The sequence below is a fragment of the Equus przewalskii genome, chromosome X (assembly GCF_037783145.1).
Source record: "Equus przewalskii isolate Varuska chromosome X, EquPr2, whole genome shotgun sequence".
Classification (NCBI taxonomy): domain Eukaryota; kingdom Metazoa; phylum Chordata; class Mammalia; order Perissodactyla; family Equidae; genus Equus; species Equus przewalskii.
In genome coordinates, this window is record NC_091863.1 from 95501102 (window position 1) to 95516605 (window position 15504).

A 15504-nucleotide genomic window follows, 5' to 3' on the forward strand; every position below is an offset into this window, starting at 1 on the left:
TGATGGCATTGGATCGTACATTTTCCCCTGGTGTCCTCAGAGGGCAAATGCAGCTTCCAAACAAGAATTCTCAAGGATCCTTGGGTCAAGTGGCTGCTTCAGGGCTAGGTAGGTGTGCTTAGTAAAATTGCGAGGTTGGTGAAATTTGCACTCGGAGCTTTGCCGCCACGGTCACCACCATCCTGGGGCTGGTCTCAGCTTCACAGGCTGAGAAAGTTCGTTTTCTCAGCACACGTTCATCTCTCAAGGGCCACTTCCTTACTTTGCCATGAGAACTATAATGGTGAAACATTCTAGAAAGGCTTCTATTGGCTTAACTGGTATGTTCCGTGCCTGTAGGCGGCAACTTTGTGGAAAGCCAAATGATAAGGAGGTTTCTTGGCAAGGAGTCAGGGGTTAGTTGTGAAAATGTACCGGCCCAAGAATAGTTGGAGGCCCCGCTGAGGGCAGGCGTAGCTTTGCTGGTGGCACGCATATACTCGGTGTCCACGGAGCTAAGTCACCCTCTCTTTTCTCCCTGCCAGGATTTTGCTCACAGACACTGCTGTTTTTCTTTCCTTCCTGGGCTGACCAACTAACTCCCTTTTCAGCGGGCTCTCTCGCCTGGGTCTCAGAGCTGTTCAGTCTCCATGAAGTGGTTTTTCTTTCATATCTTTGCCATGGTTCATTAATTGTTGATTTGCCAGCTACCTCTCAGAGGACATCCTGATGTCCTGGCGTGAGGGTATCTCAGAGTTGCCCTCATGCTCAGCTGGCAGCAGGCATGTGAAATGGCAGAGTAGCCCTGAGGGTGGCAGACAGAGGGAACTGTGGTGAGTTTTCCCCTTCGTGGCCACCAGCACGTATATACAAGGAAATACGATCTCCAACTTGAGTCAGAAACTCTTGCAAAACAGGAAGTTCCTTGGAGCTGTGATTAAAAGAAGCTCTGTTCTTAATTTTTCCAACTCTGTCACCTTGGAAAATGTTAATTTCCTGCGGAGCCTTTTAATCTCGTTATTCTAAGTCGTCATAACCAGGTTTGTGATTTATGTCTGTATGCTTCTATAAGTTGCTTTCTGTGGTTCCACAAAGCTTATATACTTTTCAGAATAAGAGTGTGGTATACTCAGTGCAGATAGCAACCCTTAAAATTTCTGTTTATATGTGAGAGAGTCAAAAAGGTTGACCAGTACAGAAAGATGTTTAATGAAAAGTCTGTCTCTGGCCCTCAGGCTCCTCCTCTTTACTTCCTCTCTTCAGAGATGACCAGGACTACTGGATTCTTAAAGCAGTCCTTTTTGCCTTGATCTTGATGGTTTACTGCCCCAGCTTGTAATTGAATTTTGATAGTCTTGTGTTTCCTTTAAAATTGCTTTTAGGGGCCGGCACCATGGCCAAGTGGTTAAATTCACACGCTCCACTTCAGTGGCCCAGGGTTTCGCTGGTTTGGATCCTGGACGTGGACATTGCACCGCTCATCAGGCCATGCTGAGGTGGCGTCCCACATGCCACAACTAGAAGGACCCACAACTAAAATATACAACTATGTACTGGGGGGATTTGGGGAGAAAAAGCAGAACAAAAAAGATTGGCAACAGTCGTTAGCTCAGGTGCCAATCTTAAAAAAATAAATAAATAAAATTGTCTTTAAACAGTTGATATGTTAGCATGGTAGGTTTATAGGTAAATGTCATGATGTTTATACATTTTAAATGTGATTAACTGTCTTTTGTCTATACCAGGGTTTCTCAACGGTGGCACTGCTGACACTTGGTGCAGGATAATTCTTTGTTGTAGGAGGAGGGGAGGCTGTCCTGTGCCTTGTGGGATGTTTAGCAGCATTCCTGGCCTCTACCCACTAGATGCCAGTGGTACCCTCCTCCCAAGTGATGACAACCAGAAATATTCCTAGACATTACCGAATGTCTTGGGACGGGGACAAAATCACCCCAGATTGAGAATCGCTGGTCTATACCATTTGATAACTTTCCCTTTTTTTTTTACACATTTGGGCATGCTAATGTTTTATTACTTAAGTGTATTTCTGCGTGTTTGCTGCAGCAATGCCTTCTTTTTTTATTTCCTAACCTTAGAAAATTGCTCCTGAAACTCATCGTTCAAAAGAAGTGCCCCTGAATGAGAGGATTTGTCTGCAAGTGGGGTCCCAGTGTAGCACCAATGAAAGTGACAATCCTAGCATTTTGGTTGAAAAGTGCATCTCGCCCCCTGAAGGTAAGAAGTGAAAGCACTATCTCTTGGTATTTAGAGAATAAATCCAAATTATCCATATGCTTATGTTCAGTCCATTAATTCATTCAATTTTCAAACATTCGCTGAGTCTAATAAATGCCAGGCACTTGTACTAGGTGCTGGCAACACAATAATAAAAATGAGGACGTCCCTGCTTTCGAGGTGCTCACAACTTGAATAACAATGCCTAATAGTTACATAGCAGTTAATAATTTGGAAAGTGATACACACATACACACATGCTCCTCCCCTAAATGGAGCCTTATGAGCGTATCTTGTGAAGTGAGCAAAGCATGTATTATTACCCTGCTCCGTTTGATGAGGAAGAAGGGCGCTGAGTGAGTTGCTGTAGGTCTTCAGATTACAGGTTCAGTGCCTTAAGAAAACCGAGATGCTTTCTTACTCATTGTATAGAGAGATTAGTTGGATATGCAGGATATATTTGGGGGAAGATGTTAAAAGGAAAATGGGCATGCTGGCCTAGCTCCAATCAAGACTAACCTAGGAGAAGCTGTCAAGTAGTCACATGGCTCATCGTCCCCCAACTCCCTTCCTGCCCATCAGCCAGGGTCCTTCTGGCTCGCATGTTCACGCAGGGAGTGGTATATACTGATTAAGAGCAGGGCTGCCAGAGCCCAGATGTCCGAGTTTAAATCTCAGCTCTGCCAGCTACTAGTTGTGTGACCTTGGGCAGATCACTTAGCCCCTCCTGCCTTCAGTTTCCTCATCTGTAAAATGGGGAAGACGATAGTACCAGGACTGTTGAGAGGATTACCTAAGTCAGTGTATGTGAGGTGCTTCGAATAGTGCCTGGCAAAGAATAAATGCTGTATACGTATTACCTATTAATATCATGTTGCCCCTTGGTTGAGCAGGGCCCTATTGCCTGCCTCCAAACCTTAGCACTACGTGGCTTGTTCTCCAGACCATCCTCTCTCCCTGCATTGTGCTCATCAGGGTGTATGAAGTAATATTTGTAAAATTAGAGAATACTGCTAGGAGACTGGGAGCATGGTTTAAAACAACTTAACCTTCCCTATTCTTATTTCTTTAGGAGTTTAATAAATAATCTGAAAAAACCTAAATTGTATTATGACAGTAAAATGGTTGATGATGGCTCAGTACAGATCCTGAGTGATGGCAAGTTTGCATTTTAAACAGGAATTTAATTTAGAGACATGATGATGCCTTACCTCAAAAGGCTTTATAAAGGTAGAAATTTCAGATCTTAAAGATTTTAGGGCTCCTATAGACATAGCACACAATAAGCGACTATGAAGAGTTATGTTATGCTTACCTTTCCCTAGATCACTTCAGGACGAATGTTTATTTAATTTTTAAAACAAGATGTGTCATGGGGCCGGCCCGGTGGCGCAGCGGTTAAGTGCGCTCGTTCCGCTTCCGTGGCCCGTGGTTCGCTGGTTCGGATCCCGGGTGCAGACATGGCACCGCTTGGCAAGCCATGCTGTGGTAGGCTTCCCACATATAAAGGAGAGGAAGATGGGCGTGGATGTTAGCTCAGGGCCAGTCTTCCTCAGCAAAAAGAGGAGGATTGGCAGCAGTTAGCTCAGGGCTAATCTTCCTCAAAAAAAATAAAATAAAAAAGATGTGTCAGTATTGATCAAAAGACAGGAAGGTAAATTACAACTCAATGAATTTTTTTTTTTAAAGACAGGTACATAAAGGGGTTGTTTACATTTTCACATTCATTTAGGAATTCCATAGTCATTTCCTATGATTGAAATATTGTTTAACCTTTAACCTCTTTCTCCAGTTACAGGTACAAGAGTTAGGGTCCCTCAGTGGTAGTACAGATATTTTCTTAGTATCAGGAGGTGAGAGAGAAAGTTGTGAACAAATTCGATTTGGATTTTCTCCGACCTGGGTGCCTTCCGGGTAAAATGGGGTGCGAGATTAGGAATCAGCTGGTGGTAGAGCGGCATGAAATACCCTCACCATCCGCCGTGCCTCAGAGTGATTGGCTGGTTTGCATCACAAGCAAAGAAGGGTCCTAAACTCTCGGCTGGATATTCTAGGTGATCCTGAGTCGGCGGTGACTGAGCTGCAATGCGTTTGGCACAACCTGAGCTACATGAAGTGTACTTGGCTTCCTGGGAAGAATGCAAGTCCTGACACTAACTATACTCTCTACTATTGGTGAGTGTGCCCAGAGGCTGACAGGAGAAGGAGTGATGGTGATTGTGTTGGGGGCCTTTGACTCGAACCTAGTTAAAAAAAAAGAACAACCTATATTATTTTCGGCAAGCCCAAGAAGATGGGCAATTCGCTTCAGTGGAAAACGCATCTCCTTTTGGTGTCTATTTTTGAAAAAAACTTAAAAAAAAATAATTATAGATCCACAGGATGTTGCAAAAAATGTACAGGGAGGTCCCGCATACCCTTCACCCAGTTTCTCCCAGTAGTTACATGTTGTATAACTAGAGTGCAACGTCAAAACCAGAAAATTGGCATTGGTACAATCCACTGAACTCACTCGGATTTCACCAGTGTTACATGTGCTCATTTGTGTGCGTGTGTGCGTGTGTATGTAGTTCTGTGTGATTTTATCACATGTGTAGACATAGAATAGTTCCATTACCATAAGGATCCCCTTGAGTTGCCCTTTTATAGCCACACTCACCTGCTCCTGCACCCCCTCCTCCTGCACTCCACTCCCCTAAGTCTCTGGCAACCACTAATCTGCTCTCTATCTTTGTAATTTTGTCATTGTCAATGTTACTAAGTGGAATCATACAGCATATAACTGTTTGAGCCTGACTTTTTTCTTTTCTTTTCTTTTCTTTTGGTGAGGAAGATTGGCCCTGAGCTAATATCTGTTGCTAATCTTCCTCTTTTTGCTTGAGGAATATTGTCCCTGAGCTAACATCTGTGCCTGTCTTCCTCTATTTTGTATGTGGGGTGCTGCCACAGCATGGCTTGATGAGTGGTGTGTAGGTCCACACCTGGGATCTGAACCCTTGAATCGCAGGCCACCAAAGCAGAACACATGAATTTAACTACTACACCACCAGGCCAGCCCTGAACCTGACTTTTTTTTAACTCTCTGTAATACTCCTGAGATCCATCCAAGCTGTTGTGTGTATAAATAGTTTATTCCTTTTTCTTGCTGAATAGTATTCTGTGATATGGATGTACCAGTTTGTTTAACCATTCATTCGTTGAAGGATATCTTAGTTGTTTCCAATTTTTTGCTATTATGAATAAAGCTGCTATATTCATGTTCAAGTGGGTTTTTTTTTTTTTTTGGTGAGGAAGATTTGCCCTGAGCTAACATGCATTGCCAGTCTTCTTCTTTTTTTTTTTTTTTTGCTCGAGGAAGACTTGTCCTGAGAGCTAACCTCTATGCCAGTCTTCCTCTATTTTGTATGTGGGACACCACCACAGCATGGCTGACGAGTGGAGTAGGTCCGTGCCTGGGATCCAAAGCCATGAACCCTTGAACCCAGGCTGCCAAAGTGGAATACACAGAATTTTAACCACTCAGCCATGGATCCGGTCCCGTATTCATGTTCAGCTTTTATGTGAACATAACTTTTCATTTTCTGGAATAAATGCCCAAGAGTGCAATTGCAGCATCATATGCTAATCGCATATTTAGTCTTATAAAAAACTGCCAAACTATTTTCTAGAGTGGCTGTGTTGTTTTACATTCCCATCAGCAATGTACGAGTGATTGGTGTCTACCTTTAAAAAGGGAAATTATATCAAGCCCAATTTAAAAGGTAGTTTAGCGCCCCACAAAATAATTTGTATTTGATATTCGTGATTTTATCTACAAAATTTGTTAAATTTATAAATTAATCTTTAGTCATTTCTTTTCCTTTAGAGCCTAGAATTATTAGCAACAGAACAAGGAAGAAAGGACCAGATTAATCAATTCAATTCAATAAAACTTTATTTAGCACACATTGCAGGTAAAGCACTGAACGGGCAGCAGAGATAAGGAATGCATCTCTTTGCTCCTGAAGCTTAAAATGTAGAGGGGAAGACAGTGCCCCACACAATGACCTGTATGAAAATAAGAGTGTGTGATGGGTGCTGTTGCGGAGGGCTGGACAGACCCTCACGAGAAGTTCAGGTGGGGCCTGGGGTGGTGGCAGGGAGAGCCTGGCAGGCTCTGATGCAAAGGATGGAGCACACAGATGGAGGCAGGGCGTTGCGGGAGTGGGCAGGTTCAGTCAGTGTGATACCATGGCGGGGAAGCAGGAGATCTTGCCTTGGCAATCTGTTCTCCACGTGGCCTTGTCCCCTTGCTTTGGTCATTCAAACTGCTTCTGAGAGACTGGAGTGTGGAGCGCCCTGTGTGGGACTTCTGAAGCTATAAGATAAGCATGGCCTTTCATCCCGGAGTGTCCGTGTTTGCTGATGACTTGATGAAAAGTGTTTTTGGTATATTAAGACACTCATGGCTATCTCATGGAATAGAATGCAAAAATCACAGGAGTTTTCAAACGACACCCTCCTGAGTTCCCTGGGGGTTCGCCTTTGCTCTCCTCCCTTCTTCCACAGGGTTCTCCTGGCACAGGGGAGAGGCGGTGCAGGTGGAGCCAGAGGGCACTGAGCTTGTGCGCTTCAGTCTGGAGGGTGTTTTTTTCCCTGGTATAAATGATTCTCGCTTGAGGTTTTGTAGTTTTACTTGCCCACTTGTGGTACCTGTTATTTCTCCTTTACTTAAAACCCTTCAGCAGCTCCCGGGGGGCTTCAGGATCAAGTCCAAACTCTTCAGCATGACAGACAAAGCCCTTTAGGATCTGGCTCCTCTCAGTTTCTCTAGCCTGTCTCCTCTCCCTCCATGCACCCCCACTCCTCTTGCACCCTACCTTCCAGCCCACACTGAACTCCTTTCGCTTCCTCAAACTGACTTTTTACACTCAAATGAATAGTGGAATTCAAACAGAATATTCAAACAGAATGGGGGAAGCAGCCCATACCTTGCCCTTTCGCTTGGATGCCTCTTCTCTGCCTTATCTTGGCTCAGACACGGTTTTCTTTCCAGAAAGCCTTCCTTGACCTCTCAAGTCTAGTTACGTGCCCACAGTACTTTGCACTTTCCCATGTCATGGTACTCAGCACATTGTTGCGTTGTTATTTCCTGTTTACTTAGTGGTAGCTCTCCCCAGGCTGCAGTCTCCCTTGAGAGCAGGGACTGTGTCTTGTTTCCCCCGGTGCCTGACACATGATAGGTACTCCAGAAATAAGTTTCAAATGTTTGGTAGGATCCAAAGCTAGAGAACAGGGACTGGGGTGAGGACTTAAGGAAGGACAAGCAACTCAGGAGCGTTATGGTTCAGGAATAAAGAGAGAGAAGGGTTGAGTCGGTCTGTCTCCCCAAGGACTTGCTAGTGAAGAGGCCAGAGAACTGAGCCTTAAAAGGAGCAGCCCGGCTCTGACGCCGTTGCACTGAAGTCTCGGGAGAGCTGTTCTGCAGGCTTTCAGGGTGTCTGAAAAGTTGGTGGCATCTCTGTGTTTATTATGTCTTAACTCCTCCTGCTTCCCCTGGAGGCCTTATTGGCAAAATCACAGGGAAAACCTGTAAATAGCTGTGTCTACAGAAGGGACAGGGAAAGGAAGGGAGGGAGTCTTAAAACTGAGTCTCATTCCATGGCAGACTGTGCAGGAAAGTAACCCAGGTCCAGGAATCAGCGTGGTGCTGGAGGAGATGGTAGCCTAGTCCTTGGAGTTCTTATAAGACAAAAATAGGGAAGTGCCTCGGGGTACACACTAGCACAAACCACATTTTAGAGCAAATTGCAAAATGAGCACCCCCGCTGGGTGAATGAATTACAAAAAAAAATTTAAGAAAACATTCTTCTTCTGGGTTGAATTATTCCTCTTACTGCCCATGCAGTGTCTTGCCAAAGCCGACAGCAGATGGTGCTTGGGCTGGTCCTCAGCCCTCAGTCGATGCCCTTGTGTAGGGCACAGTCTACAACTGTTGGAGCTGGCTGGGGAAGCCGTCCCAAGAGCTTCGTGGTTCACCGGTCATCAGCACGGACTCTTTCTGTGGTATAGACCGTGCTGTCCAATACAGGAGCCACTAGCCACATGTGACTATTTACATCTTAATTTAAATGAACGAAAATTAAATCCAATTAAAAGTTCAGTTGCTCAGTCTTACCAGCCAATTTCATGTGTGGCTAGTGGCTGCTGTATTGGACAGCACAGGTAGCGAATGTTTCCGTAATCCCAGAAACTTTTGTCGGATAGGGCTGGTATAGATTCTATATCTTCTGCCCTCACCACCCCACAGCTTATTCTTTTCTGGAACCACACTGTCTGGGTTCAAATCCTGCCTCTCTTCCTTACTAGCAGTGTAAATTTGGGCAAGTCCCTTCTCGCTGAGGCTCAGTTTTGTAATCTGTAAAATGGGGATAGTAATAATAGTGCTTCCTCTTAAGGTTGTTGTGAGGGCTGTTATTGTGTGGAAGGTAATTTGGAGCCTTGCCTAACTGCTAACGTGTATACAGTAAGCACTCAATACATGATGGCTATATTGTTTTTTGTTATTCATCCCCACTCCCTTGCAGATGTAGCGAGTACACATTGCTGGCCTCTTCCCCCACCTCAAAGAATTAGCACCCAGCCCATACCTCCTCCTCCCCTGCTCCCCCATAGAGACGTCCTTTCTAATCAAAACCAGAAAAGAAAGGGAGACCCATGGCTCATTCATTCTCAAGCACCCAGAATCGGTTTAGGTACCGGTGTGATCATGTCAAACAAGCTGCCACAGACTGTTTCCCTCAGTCCCAATCAGAAAATGTGGAGTCATTTTGAAGTCCGGGGGCAGTGACTTGTGGTCCTTCGGGGATATTCTGGCACTGAAAGGAGCCTCACTTAACAGCTACAGACTAGCCATGCCAATGAATTTTAGGGAATTTCTTAGCGCATTAATCATCTTCACAGTTGGGGAAATAGTCTGTAATTTGTCCATTTTGTCCTTGTATCTCCAGTGTGATTCTATGGAAGATTTCAGTGTGTGAATTTTAACAGGAAGCACTTGAATGCCTCCTAGCTTAGCTTGTCATCTAATCTTTCACAAGAAGTCCCCAAAAGTTGCCTACTCACAACCAATATTTTCCCTTTTGTTCTTTTTTTAAGTTACGATTTTTTTTAGTTTCTTATCTGGGGGCCGTGAGAATATGTAAAATACTCAGGGTACAAAAATGAAAAAGGATTACCCATTAGAAGAATTCCTTTTATTATCTGAAAAAGATTAATTTTTTATATAGTTTCCTTTAGTTATGTAACAAAAATGTCATAAATTTCTTTAGTTTTGTTTCTGGCTGTGGGCGGAACGCATTCCAGGCTGGTCTGATCTCAAAACTAGCCGTGGCAATAGTTTAGTTTTTAGAAGACTGTTTTCACTTATGAACCACAGGGGCCTACAACTGGGAGCAAAACCTTACATACTACCTCTTAAGGGACAAGAGCATTTTCTATATTGAAGCATTTCTTTGCACAGCCTTTGAAGGAATAAATACATTAGATTCGAATTTTTTTTTAAAGACAAGTTTTTTTAGAGCAGTTTTAGGTTTACAACAAAATTGAGAGGAAGGTAAAGAGGTTTCCCATATTCCCCTATCCCCAGAGCATGTAGCCTCCCCCATTATCAACATCCCCCACCAGAATGGTACAGAATTTGTGACAATTGATGAACCTACACTGACACACCGCAATCACTCAAAGGTGGTGGTTTACCGTGGGGCTCACTCTTGGTGTTGTACATTCTGTGGGTTTGGACGAATGCATAATGACGTATAGTCATCATTATAGTATCCTGCCGAGTATTTTCACTGCCCTAAAAATTCCCTGTGCTCCGCCTATTCATCGCTCCCTCTGCAACCACTGGCAGCCACTGATCTTTTTACTGTCTCCACAGTTTTGCCTTTTCCAGAATGTCATAGTTGGAATCATTCAGTATGTAGCCTTTTCCGATTGGCTTCTTTCACTTTGGAATATACACTGAAGGTACTTCCATGTCTTTTCATGGCTTGATAGCTCATTTCTTTTTAGTGCTGAATAATATTCCATTGTCTGCATGCACCACAGTTTATTCATCCATCCACCTACTGAACGACATCTTGGTTGCTTCTAAGCTTTGGCAATGATGAATAAAGAGGCTCTAAATATTTGTATTCAGGTTTTTGTGTGGACATGCTTTCAGCTCCTGTAGGTAAATACCAGGGAGCACAATTGCTGATCATATGGTAAGAGTATGTTTAGTTTTGTAAGAAACTGTCAGGGGCTGGCCCCGTGGCCGAGTGGTTAAATTTGCGCGCTCCACTTCAGTGGCCCAGGGTGTCGCCGGTTTGGATCCTGAGCATGGACATGGCACCGTTCATCAGGCCATGCTGAGGTGGCATCCCACATAGCACAACCAGAAGGACCACAACTAGAGAATACAACTATGTACTGGGGGACTCTGGGGAGAAGAAGAAAAAAATGAAGATTGGCAACAGATGTTAGCTCAGGTGCCAATCTTTTTTTTTTTTAAGGATTTAATTTTTCCTTCTTCTCCCCAAAGCCCCCGGTACATAGTTGTATATTCCAGTTGTGGATGCTTCTAGTTGTGGCATCCACCCTCCTCCCTCCCCCCTTCCCCTTTGGTAACCACCAGTCCAATATCTGTCTCTGTGTGCTTGTTTGTTATTGTTTTTCTCTCCTATTTATGAGTGAGAGCATACGATATTTGACTTTCTCCTTCTGACTTATTTCGCTAAGCATAATACCCTCAAGGACCATCTATGTTGTCACAAATGGCCAGATTTCATCGTTTCTTATGGCTGAGTAGTATTCCATTGTGTATATATACCACATCTTCTTTATCCGTTCGTCCCTTGATGGGCACCTAGGTTGCTTTCAAGTCTTGGCTATTGTGAATAAGGCTGCGATGAACATAGGGGTGCATGTATCTTTACACATTTGTGTTTTCCTATTTCTTTGATAAATACCCAGCAGCGGAATAGCTGGATCATATGGTAGATCTAGTCTTAATTTTTTGAGGATACTCCATACTGTTTTCCATAGTGGCTGCACCAGTTTGCACTCCCACCAGCAGTGTATGACAGTTCCCTTCTCTCCACATCCTCTCCAACACTTATTGTTTCCATCTTAGTTCATTTTTAAATTGTCTTCCTTTCCTACAGAACCTTTACACAACTCCCATTATGGCTGATGAGGTAAGACTTGACTTTGTGTCTTCTGCCAGTTACTACAAAACAGAGTCCTTTGATAGCCTAGACAAAAAAGTGTAATGAGCACATCCTTTGTACCTGCACTGTGCTAGGTACTGATGATCATTGGGAAAAGATATGTGTAGAGGTTTTTGAAATGGGAAATAAGATGCCAGCAGTACTGGGAAGTCTATTTAAAGCCACACGGTAGAGTAAGACACTTAGAAAGCCGTTATGTTCTGGAACATTGATCTGGCAGGGATTGGAGAACACTAATAATGAAGGTCAGAGAGGTTCAATCTGGAGAAGACAGGAAGCCTGAAGTGATTAGGGCATGAAACAGGGTGAGGGCAGTGGGAATATCACAGGAGAGAATCCAAGAAGCTTTGCAAAGGAAGAAATAACAGAATATGGTGATAGTATACAGGGAAAGGAGTGGAAAAAAGGTGATTTCGAAGGCTCTAATTGAGGAGCCTAGAGAAAATGAGCTCTGACTGAGGGAAATTTGGAAGGTTAGAAGAAAAGGCAGTTTGGCAGGGAAGAGAGGCCTATGTTTTGGCCATTGAATTTGAGGCAAGAGTGGAACACTCAGATGGAGCAGTTAGAAATCTGAGACTAGGGGCCGGCCCGGTGGCACAGCAGTTAAGTGTGCACGTTCCGCTTCTTGGCAGCCCGGGGTTTGCTGCTTCGGATCCCGGGTGGGGACATGGCCCCGCTTGGCAAAAGCCATGATGTGGTAGGCGTCCCACATAGAAATTGGAGGAAGATGGTCATGGATGTTAGCTCAGGGCCAGTCTTCCTCAGCAAAAAGAGGAGGATTGGCAGTAGTTAGCTCAGGGCTAATCTTCCTCAAAAAAAAAAAATCAGAAATCTGAGACTAGCTCCCAGGTGAGAGGTCAGGACTAGGAATCCCCAGTGTAGAAATTCTAATCAAGGAATGGAGGTGATAAACTGAGGGTGAATGCATGAGGTAGTACGAAATAGGGGAGAATGTGCAGAGGGCTGAGGACTGGATGTGAGCCCTCTGAGGAGAGAAGGGAGAAGAGCAAGCCAAGCAAGCAGGGAAGGAGCAGGCAGAGGGACCAGAGTAAAATCATGGAATTCAGCAGATGAGGCATTTTCAAGAAGCATAAAACTTCTCATCTGGGCCTCGTAACATCTCTTATATAAAAGAGGAGAAAGGGTCAGGACTCTATAGTTTCTATAGCTACTGGAAGTACCAGTGTTCATCAAAAAGGAACATTTCTTTCTTCCTAGAATATGAAATGGAGCTACATTATAAAATAGGGTTTTTAAAAAAGCTGTCTGGCTGTATGCAAATATTGCTTTTCATGGACATCTTCAGTCATTAAAAAACAGCAGCAACAAACTTTTGCCTTTGTTTCTTGAAATCTTTGTTAAAAATAATGCAGAAGCTTGTCTCATTTTATCTTGTAGGCACAGCAGCCTGGGAAAAATTCTTCAATGTGAAGACATCTATAGAGAAGGTCAACACATCGGTTGTTCCTTTGCTCTGACTGAAGTGAAGGATTCCATTTTCGAACAGCACAGTGTCCAAATAATGGTCAAGGATAATGCAGGAAAAATTAGACCATTTTTCAATATAGTGCCTTTAACTTCTCATGGTAAGTTTTAGAAGTGTTACATCTTTTGATCAATCAATACAAATAATACAAAATGATGATTTTGGTTTTAAGATCTTCCAAGAAAAAAAGGACTATATTTGTGTGTGCCTTTCTTTGATCCTTTTTAAAGAAGCAAGCTGGGAAATCCTAACATTTATTGAGCACGTGTGCTGCAGGCTTTGTCCTTGTTTCCTATGAGCACGCCGAGACTTGGAGCAAGCAGTTGGTTGTAGAACCAAGCTTGGAACCCAGGCTCTCTGGCTCTTAAGATCTATTGTCTTTTACTCATGATGCTTGAGAAGATGATGCCGCAGAATAAAAGTGGTCGAATAGAATTCCTGAATAATTTCTCTCTTAGGAAAAGCTGAGAGTGGAGGTGGAATGATCCGGGGTGATAATCAAACTGTCAGGCACTGATCAATCAGAACAACCAGTGCTGCCAAGTGTCGGCCTGTTAGAAAGAGCCCTCAACTTGAAAACAAAACATCTGCTTGAGGGCCTAGCTTCTTTACCTCGGACAGGGTATATAAGCTCTCTCTTTTTTTCTTTTTTTTTTTTTTTAAGATTTTATTTTTTCCTTTTTCTCCCCAAAGCCCCCCCCGGTACATAGTTGTATATTCTTCGTTGTGGGTCCCTCTAGTTGTGGCATGTGGGACGCCGCCTCAGCGTGGTTTGATGAGCAGTGCCATGTCCGCGCCCAGGATTCAAACCAACGAAACAATGGGCCACCTGCAGCAGAGAGCGCGAACTTAACCACTCGGCCACGGGGCCAGCCCCATCTTTTTTTCTTTTTTTAAAGATTTTATTTTTCCTTTTTCTCCCAAAGCCCCCTGGTACATAGTTGCGTATTTAAGTTGTGGGTCCTTCTAGTTGTGGCATGTAGGATGCTGCCTCAGCATGGCTTGGTGAGCGGGGCCATGTCCGTGCCCAGGATCCGAACCTGCGAAAGCCTGGGCTGCCAAAGCGGAGCGTGTGAACTTAACCACTCGGCCACGGGGCCGGCCCCATAAACTCTCTTTGTTTCCTTATCTGTAAAACAGGGTACATTGTCCCTCTTGACCTCAAAGGATTGGTGTAAGGTCCATGTGATGTGAGGTGTGTCAAAGCGTTTTATAAATCTCTAAAGCAGGCTACTATAGGCATCATGTTTATTTATTTGCTGTAGTACCCCAACAGGGAGCTCAGGTTCTGGCTAAGTGGTATACAGAAAATTTGTAGGCAAATCATGAATTGACAAAGGCTCCCAAGTCTGTGAGCAGAACTCTATTTACCATCCCTTTGAATAGTCATGGAAGTGAGTTCTAATAGTGGACCGAAGGTGGCTTAGTTTGTAGGCCAGGAGAGTGAGGTCGCAGTGACTTGCCAAGTCGGATAATCTGAAGCAACACCGTTGTCTGTCGTCCCCCTTGCTTGGCAGATTGTCCTCGATGAACCTTTGAAAGCTCAGTTTGCTATTCTTCTTCCTGGAGATTAGTGGTGACATAAAGGGAGCTCTGTCTCAGCTAGAAAATGACATCTTCAAGCTGTTCTCTGTTAATTAGCCATTCTCTTCTGTTGCTTGGTCTTAAGCCATAGTTGACTCCCAAGAAACTAAGTTGACTAGGTTCATTTTTTTTTACTTTATTTTTAATTGTGGTTATAATCACACAACATACAATTTGCCATCTTAACCGTTTTTAAGTGTACAGTTCAGGAGTGTTAAGTACATTCACATTGTTGTGCAGCAGACCTCTAGAACTTTTTCATCTTGTAAAAGTGAAACTCGCTGCCCATTGAACACTAATTCCCCCTCTTCCTTCCCCCAGCCCTTGGTAACCACCTTCCTACTTTCTTTTTCTATGATTTTGACTACTTCAGATTCCTCATATGAGTAGAATCGTACAGTATTTGTTCTTGTGTAATGGGCTCATTTCACTTTGCATGATGTCCTCAAGGTTCACCCATGATGTAGCATATGACAGAGACCAGGCTAACGTTTTGTGGTCTTTGATTGGCACACGTGAGTGACAGCTGGGGAGACCCCTTGAGCCTGGTACCCCTTGCCACCCATCAGGTGGAGGCACATCTGGACCCACGCACTTCTTTTCTTTATTCTCTCTGGTGCAGCTAGATGGCCTGATTATCCACTAGCCATTTTCTAACCAGACGCAAGGCAGAGTTCTTCTCATCTGCCATACACCCGAAAGATGTTCCTTAGATCCATTTTACTAGGCAAAGTAAGCTTCCTACATTAATTGGGGCTAATCAGAAGTTCTAGAACTGGGAGCTGGCCTGGTTGCACAGCGGTTAGGTTCGCACATTCTGCTTTGGCGGCCCGGGGTTCGCTGGTTTGGATCCCAGGATTGGACCTACACACTGCTCGTCAAGCCATGCTGTGGCGGGCATCCTACATATAAAGTAGAGGAAGATGGGCACGAATGTTAGCTCAGGGCCAGTCTTCCTCAGCAAAAAGA

At 44.0% G+C, this 15504-nt stretch overlaps 1 protein-coding gene across 1 annotated transcript in view; it reads left to right on the forward strand.

The window, feature by feature from the left end:
- IL13RA1 (interleukin 13 receptor subunit alpha 1) overlaps window positions 1–15504 on the forward strand; it is a 53188-nt gene that overhangs the window by 11159 nt on the left and 26525 nt on the right. Inside the window, exons 3-5 of the mRNA XM_070604668.1 lie at window positions 2076–2214; window positions 4269–4389; window positions 12864–13051. Of these exons, the coding sequence (XP_070460769.1) occupies window positions 2076–2214; window positions 4269–4389; window positions 12864–13051 (448 nt within the window). The remainder of the gene's footprint in view (window positions 1–2075; window positions 2215–4268; window positions 4390–12863; window positions 13052–15504) is intronic.